Source organism: Lampetra fluviatilis, chromosome 5 (genome assembly GCF_964198595.1).
Source record: "Lampetra fluviatilis chromosome 5, kcLamFluv1.1, whole genome shotgun sequence".
In the NCBI taxonomy this organism is placed as follows: Eukaryota; Metazoa; Chordata; class Hyperoartia; order Petromyzontiformes; family Petromyzontidae; genus Lampetra; species Lampetra fluviatilis.
In genome coordinates, this window is record NC_136279.1 from 8,635,872 (window position 1) to 8,644,249 (window position 8,378).

Sequence of the window (8,378 nt, forward strand, 5' to 3'; positions counted from 1 at the left end):
TCGACGGGCAACTGAGATTTTGTTTTGTTCGTGGAACTGTTTTGAAACCCGAAGCGCGCGGTGGATATTCCGTGCAGTGCGCAGTCCGCGCGATGGTTTGTGTTTGAGTGTGGGAGGCACTGGGGGTGGATGGATTTGGGTGTCCGTGTGGGTGGGGTGAGGACGAGGGGGTGCAGGGAGGTCCGAGAGAGAGAGAGAGAGGGGGGGAGGGTCTAGGGAGGTGCACTTGTAAGAACTCACCAATCAACACGCATACTTGCCGACTCGACCCACAACCACACCCCAACACAACCTCCCCATCATCACCACCACCTCCCTCCTTCCATGCGCAGCCCTACCCCACCGCATTGGGGGGGGTGGTTGAGTTAACTTCCCGACTTGTATACACACACACAGACACACACACAGACACACACACGCGTGGACACACGGAGATGCATAAATACGGCCGAGACCCCCTCGTGAACGCCATCAGTCACTCGAGCTGTGACCGCTGCGCACGCGCGCGCACCTGAGACGCACGTGGCCCAATAACCTTTTTTTCCAATCCGTCTACCCGCCTAAGCTACACCTAAGCGCTTCGCTACCCACTCGCCTACAACTCTCGCCGCCGCTCGCCTGCGTAGCCCGTGGTCGGGCCGCCGTCACACGCGGAGAGACGCGAGGGGAGAGGCGACATCGCGAAGATGTGCGCACTGTCGGTGTCGCTCAACTCTCGATTCGGCGCAACCATGCAGGGCGCTCATTCCGCCAGTCCTCCTCAACCCAGACTCGGGGCCGTGTACCCGTGGGGCGAGCAGAGCGCTCCAGTAGCTCATCAGCATGACCACCACCACCATCAACATCAGCATCATCACCAGCAGCAGCAGAATCATATTCATCAGCAGCAGCACCAGCAGCAGCAGCAGCAACAGCCGTGCGGGAAACTGAAGAGCGAGTCGAGAATACGCAGACCCATGAACGCCTTCATGGTCTGGGCTAAAGACGAGAGGAAGAGACTCGCTCAGCAGAACCCGGACCTTCACAACGCCGAGCTGAGCAAGATGCTTGGTGAGTCATTCGGGGGTGGGCGGTGGGAGAGAGAACGGCGGGGTCGTGCGACTCCTCGCCGTCACCGACGCGCTCGCACTCAGCTGCAATCCGAACACGCGTGCAATGTTTCTCCGATGTGTCTTCGGTGCGGCGCGCGCGCGCGCATTGCTCGGCGTGTTGTCCGACGTTTCGCGCGACGTGTTGGGAGCTTACATTTGGTAGCCTAAGGAGCGAAACGTCGGACATCAAGCCGAACAAAGCGCGGTAGGAGCCGACACGTACAGCGGAGAGCTGTGCGGCACCAAGAAGTTGCGCCGGTAGGAGATGGGATATCGTTGGGGTTTTGTTGTTGTATGTTGTGTGATTAGAGTTCCAATAACACAACAGCACTTAGCCGTGGCAGAAGGCCGATGAGTCGATCGAGTAAAGAGTTTTAAAGGTTTCATCTCCACACGGAGAGACGGACAGAAGTCTGGCTCATTTACCTTGTTCTTGTTATTCTTAAATAACCACCGCGGGTGACTGGAGTTGAGAATTAAGTTGAACTCGTTCCATCATCGCTGCGGGGGGTCTGTAAAACGAGTACCGTTTTGTGGAAAGTCCCTAATGGTTGTGGGGTTGTTTGTTTTGTTTTTTTACGCCTTGTTTCTGTCGTAAAAATGTGGAATTTCCACAATTGCTAAAAAGGTGAAAATGATGAGCGCCGGCTACTTTGAGCAGCAGTGAGACTTCGCCTATAAATTTAGTTTAATCTTAAACGCACGAGATTTTTTCGTTTGTTTTTCGTTCATAAATGTTTTCGGAGCCATATTTGTTATTGGACGCGAGCGCGCGCGCGTTGTTGTTGCGCGCCTTCTTCTACAAACGCGAGAGCGCGAGAGAGAGAGAAGGTCCAATCAAGTTCAGAAAAGTTTTTAAACTTGAGAGTTTGTTTTGTTATTTTACGAAAAGAGACTTAGGATATGTAGTCATGGGCTCTCATCTTGGTTACAAGATGCAATTGCTTAATTACAAAAAAAAAAGCTTGCTTGTGCCGACAGGTCGAGACCTAAAGTATCTCATTTCAAGGGAAGGTTCTGTATCAAATGCATTCATCTCGCCAGCACAGGCGGGTCTCGGGACTCGAGTTAGAGAGCGATACGTTGAAATGCAGAAAGAGGTAAAGATCGTAAAAGACAAAGTCGTGATAGGAAAACAATTATAATGCGACAATATTCAAACTTTTTATTAAATAATCGTAACGGCACATTTCAGCAGAAGAAGAAAATCGGATAAGTTAAGCCGCAGATTTAAGTATCACAAGTTAATGTTTAGTTGTAATTAGAATATTGACCCATATTTGCCAAAACTCTTTTTGGGATGTTTCGTTAATTCCCGTCAATTAGTGTTTAGTATTAATCTGGTTAGAAGACAGCGCCACGAACCCGATCATTGTGAGTTCGATTTCCAATCGGGGCTAAACATCAGTGGGGAGTGATTTCTGAAGCAGTCTCCCCCTCCATGTCACCAACCAACCCGCGCCGGTCAGCGTGGTGAAGTATGGTCAGGAAAGCCACCATGACCGACGCGGGCGTGGAGAGCATTTTTAATCCGCCGGGAGATTGACACATGCCCGTAAAAGGTGATGCTGACGATGACGATACTACGTGTATTAATAAACACACACGCGCGTGTGCGTACAAGCAGCCCGTATACGAACACACAAAACACACACACACACACATCTAGAATGCACACAGCCTGCTTGTCTGCCTGTGGTGCGTCGTGGTTTGGCGGATGGTTGCGCGAGTCGTGGTCCCTCCTCCTCCACCTCTTCCCTTCTTCTGCACCGCCGATTAGCACGGTTGGCTTACGTGCGGTGCGAAAGAAGTCCATCACCCACACACACATAAATACTCCTCCTCCATCTTCACCCCCTCTCACCTCTCACCTACCTGCTCTCATCTCTCCTCCTCCTATTATTGCTGTTGCCCCTCACCTGTCCCCTTCTCATCATCCCTCTCCTAACCTCTCACCTCCTCGCCCTCCTCCCCCCCCGCCCCCGCGTGTACAGGAAGGTCGTGGCGCTCCCTGAGCGCGGATGAGAAGCGCCCGTTTGTGGACGAGGCGGAGCGGCTGAGAATCCAGCACATGCAGGAGCACCCCAACTACAAGTACCGTCCCCGGCGCAAGAAGCAGGCCAAGAGGCTGGCGGCCAAGCGCCTCGAGGGCGGAGAAGTCCTCCAGGGGGAGCCTGCCCTCGGCAAGAGGGTCGGACTCATCGGAGCGGGAGGAGGAGGCGGAAGCGTTGGCGCCCTGTCTCCACCTCTGCCATCGATGAGCCACTTCAGAGAGCATCAACAACAGCCGCATCATCAGCAGCAGCATCAGCAGCAGCAGCAGCATCACCCGCATCAGTTTGCCATGGCCGAGAGCTACGGTTTGCCCACGCCCGAGATGTCACCCCTGGACGTGGTGGAGAACGAGCCGGCATTCTTCCCCCCAGACGACGGAGCTCTTCTGATGCAGGGCTACGGAGACTGCGGGGCGCAGTCGTCCTCTGCTGCTCATCATCATCATCTTCCTCCTCCTCCTCCGCATCATCATCATCATCATCAAGCCGGTGGGCTGAATGCACTAATGCACCCTTCACCCCTGAGTTCCAACATTTATTTCAGTGAATACAACTTTGATCATCATCATCATCAGCAGCAGCAGCATCAGCAGCAGCAAAGCCAGCAGCAGCACCATCATCATCACCAGCAGCAGCAGCAGCACCTTCATCATCACCAGCAGCAGCAGCAGCAGCATCACGTCTATCCAGGATCGCCCGTCAGCATGGGACAGCTGTCTCCACCGCCGGAGCCCATCCCGACCACCCTGCCCGACTCCCTGGAGCACCTGAACCACAGCGACCTCCTGGAGGACGTGGACAGAGACGAGTTCGATCAGTACCTGGACAGCGCCGCGGTCTCCGTGCCGGCCGCCTCGTTCGGCCACTGCGTGGACGCGATGTCGACGTCGTCGCAGCTCTCGTCGTCCTCGTCCTCGTCGTCGTCATCGTCAACCTCCTCCTCCTCCGTCGGCGGTGACTCCAACCTCATCTCCATCTTCGCGGACGCCACCGCTCTTTACTACAGCTCGCTGAGCTTCCACTGATGGGGGGGGGGGGGGGGTGGAGAGGGCAGAGGGCGGAGGGCAGAGGCTGGGGCTTGGAGGCAACGGGGAGGACTCAGATTCACTGCACCGTCGCAAACTGACAATCCGCGTCACCCTCCTCGCTCTCATGGACAAGTTACATCCAAATCGCAATGAAGATACTGGCCAGAGAGAGAGAGAGAGATTTACATACACTGCGTATGCAATTACACACGTGCACACAAGACAAAGATCCCCCGTATAGCCTTAACAGACTGTTGGGGCAAGTGCTGTTAGCGAACACCTATGAAGGCCGGCACGGCACACGAGGCAGTGGGTGGCCAACACCACGCCCGGCCGCCTTTGTCTCCCCAGTGGCGATGTTTTACACACCGCACCAGGTACTGATTTGAGGCTGAGTCGACTTAGGGGAAGCCCAGGACCGGTTCAGATAATCGTCACTGGGTGTTGGCCGTGGACGGGAATCGAACCCTGGTCGCCGGGTTCGTAGCACAGCGCGCTAACTGCTGCACTACCGCTCCCCAAACGCGCACACACACACACGCGTACGCACACATGCCAGGCCCAAATCAAACCGTACAGGGAAGTCGGAGAAATACAACAACGCTACCCTCCAAAGTCTCAACGCGTCTCGCGGCGCCGTCGCTTGCACGACATCGCAAGTTGGCCGTAGGAGGAGGAGAGAATGAGGGAGCGGTTCGTTCTAAATCGGTGGGGTATCTACACACGGATCGCGCTGCGTTATCCCGCACACGTTTAACCTCTCTCGATGTACATTGTTTAACCCCGAATGATGTCTTCGTTTTAATGTTGAATCTCGTCAAAAGTTTAAACATCATCCCTCCCCCCACCTTACCCAACGCCCCCCCGCCCCCCCACGATAAAACACGTGAAAATCATAAACCGGCGCGCTAACGCTGTTACATGCTCTGCCTTTAATGTTATTCGTGCGATGAGCGTGTGGGTTATGGTTCAAGGGCAGCAGGATTCGAGATAATCGTGGGTGAAACGGGACATTAATTATTAGTAATCGTGATAATGTGTGTGTGTGTGAGAAAATAATGGTTCCAGCATGCTCTGCATGTCAAGTTGACATCGCCACACCTTGTCATCATTGTACGATTGAAGGATCTCCTGTCAATCAACGATGAGTCACGGTTAAAAAAGAAAAACTTTTCAGGAATATTTCAATGCATTTAGTTTCTTGAAACGTGGGTACCCCCACCTCTATCAAAAACGTTTGGGCAGCGTGGAAGAGTAGGCCAAATATTTACCCTCTCGAGAAGGTCGTTTCTGCTTTCTCTACCCCTCCCACCCCCCACGAGCAGTGGATTGACAAAGCGAGCTGTACTTGATGTACATTCGTGCATCACGAGTTTACTTGTCAGCAGTACACTACACTGGCATGTTTAAATACCCCGAGATGGTCGTAGCCTCTGCCTGCCACAGCGTCGTGGAATGTCCCACTGCCGATATAAAACTGTGCACAACGGTAGCACGATCATCTCTGTGCGACAAGCCATCGTACGGCGGCGGTGGTGGTGGTGATGGTAGTGGAGCGTTATGCATGGGAAGGGAAAATTCACCGAACGGAGGCTCTATTTATTTATTTAATTGTCCATCGTTTTAAATTTGTCCACCAAAAAAAACACGACAGTAACATACAACACAATAAATGAGTGTTCTTCGATTTTGACTCGAAGCTTTCGTGGCATGCGGGAATTCATAGTCATTGATTCTTTGGGTAAAGTCACGTAGATAGAAAAAATAAAAGTAAATACAAAAGTAAAAAGTAACAACGACGTTTCGATTTCGATCACAACACAAGCGATCATCATCAGGAGGAAAAAGGGGGAAGGATCGTGAGAACAGCGTTGCCTTCAGGAGCCTTTTCCCTCCTGATGACGATCGCTTGTGTTGTGATCGAAACGTCGTCGGGTTTTTTTTACTTTAGTTTTTTCTATCTACGTGACTTTACCGAAAGAACCAAAGAATATTTGTCCTTCAGTTACAATCACCTCCCCCGCCCCTTCCACATGTCTCGAGACATAACACGAGTTATACACGCATTATATATTATGTATATATTTATATTCGTTCGTTCAATGTAACGTGGCAACGAACCGAGGAGCGAACCTGTGTCTCGTTGGGTCTAAAGGGCACCTCGCCGCTCGCGAGAGGCCGCCAGACAGCGATTTCCCGGGCAGATATATCCACCCGTCACGCGGACCTCAAAGTGTGTCTTTGTCGTGATGATCGATGCGATGTTGTGTAACCCGGGCAACGCGCCAATGCTGAACCAACGCTGTTTGTCATTTTTGGTTGGGACCATCGGATCATCGTTGTGGCCCAAAAAACGTTGCTGGCACGTACTTGGAACGTTTGGGACCAACTTTGGCCCGAACGTCTAAATGGGTATGTTGTCTATTTGTGTGTCGTGCAACCATTACTGTATTAATAGGTGCTCGCTAACAGCAATTGCCCCTAAGCAGACTATGTATCCCATAAGGGAGGGGGGGGTCATAGGTTTGTGTTGAGTGTCGAGCTTTGAGCGACATTTCACGTGCCCACCACGTGCACCTCGCTTGGTGGCGACACAATGGTAATAATTGTCGTGTGTACGTTGATGTGTATCATCGCCGTCATCGTGAGTGACTGTCTATCCACTGCGACTGTGTGTGTGTGTCTGTGCGTGATTATGGGGAGCGGTGGTGTAGCGGTTAGCGCGCTGCGCTACGAACCTGGCGACCCGAAGTTCGATTCCCGCTCACGGCCAACACCCAGTGACGATTATCTGAACCGGTAATGGGCCTCCCCTAGGTCGACTCAGCCTCAAATGAGTACCTGGCGCGGTGTGTACAACATCGCCACTGGGGAGACAAAAGCAGCCGGGCGTGGTGCTGGCCACCCACCCCCTCGTGTGCCGTGCTGGCCTTTATAGGTTCTCGCTAACAGCACTTGTCCCAACAGTCTGTTCAGGCTATACGGGGGATCTTTGTCTTCTTTGTATGTTATATACTCTACGCGAGTGTGGGGGGGGGGGGGGTATGATGCATTGTGAATAGTGAAGACACCGTGCTACACAGAACCCGAGCGAACCCACTTCGAGCCCTGACTTCGTGGTGGCCAACTGGAATCTCAACCTGAGTGTGTGAGTGTGTGAGTGAGTGTGTGTGTGAGTGTGTGAGTGAGTGTGTGAGTGTGTGAGTGAGTGTGTGAGTGTGTGAGTGAGTGTGTGAGTGAGTGTGTGAGTGAGTGTGTGAGTGAGTGTGTGTGACCCGGTGTGACAATGATGGCACCAAGATGTTTAAAAATTAATATTTTACTCGGGGGGGGGGGCGGGCGTGTGGGGGGGGGGGGGAGATGGTGTTTATTTTATAACGAGTGACAACTACTGAGAAGGAGCGGGCCTGCAGGAGTATCGATGTTAAATAACGTTTCTCTTGTAAACGTGTTACATAGCGATATATTTTTTTCTTAAGCATTTTTGTACAAAAGTTTATTTCATCCAATATCGCGGGAAGTGGGGGGGGGGTATTATTTGATAAATATAATGATGATGTTAACAATAATAATGTATCATTTACTGTGTTTTAATTATTCTGTTAGATATTCCTTAACAAGAGCTCTCGGTTGGAGCTCAATGTTTGAGATGGGGTTTTTGTTGTTCTTTGTGTTTCATTAAAATGACATTACTGATACCGTGAGTGAAATGTGGATTATTTTGTAAAATAATTCTTACAATATCAATAACAATAATTGTTCAAATAACCTACACGAATCTTCCAAATCCACTGCTGGATGAAGGCCCTCCCTCCACGCCGCGTTGCCTCGTGTGTGGCGGGTTGTGTGGCCAAACTTTGGGGAGCGGTGGCGCAGTGGTTAGCGCGTTGCGCTCCGACCCTTGCAAACCCGAGTTCCATTCCCGCTCACGATGCCTCCAATGAGGACCTGGTGCGGTGTGTAAACATTGCCAGTGGGTAGGCAACGGCGACCGGGCGTGGTGCTGGCCACACCACCGCTTCCACTCGGACGGCCCGGCCTGCACTGAGCACCTTGGAGTTCTGAATTAATTAGCATTGGTAGACAAAGGCGGCCGGGCGCGTGGTGGTTTCCGACCACACCGACTCACCACCACCACCACCGCCACCACTGCCCCCTCGTCGTGTCCGGGTTAAGCGCGCTGCGCTACGAACCCGGCGGCCCGA

The 8,378-nt window shown here is 52.4% G+C and overlaps 1 protein-coding gene across 1 annotated transcript; it reads left to right on the forward strand.

The window, feature by feature from the left end:
• Positions 1–457: 457 nt before the first annotated feature.
• LOC144932209 (transcription factor Sox-18-like) lies at positions 458–4,170 on the forward strand. Its single transcript, XM_078856158.1, has 2 exons — positions 458–1,050; positions 3,086–4,170. Exons 1-2 carry the CDS (start codon positions 687–689, stop codon positions 4,168–4,170), a joined length of 1,449 nt encoding a protein of 482 aa, XP_078712284.1. The 5' UTR covers positions 458–686.
• The last annotated feature ends 4,208 nt before the right edge of the window (positions 4,171–8,378 follow it).

Bases quoted from the DNA above. Each gene is read 5' to 3' on its own strand.
- LOC144932209 (XM_078856158.1), top strand. From the start codon at position 687: ATGTGCGCACTGTCGGTGTCGCTCAACTCTCGATTCGGCGCAACCATG. The intron at 1,051-3,085 runs GTGAGTCATTCG...CCGCGTGTACAG, and splicing joins CGAGCTGAGCAAGATGCTTG to GAAGGTCGTGGCGCTCCCTG.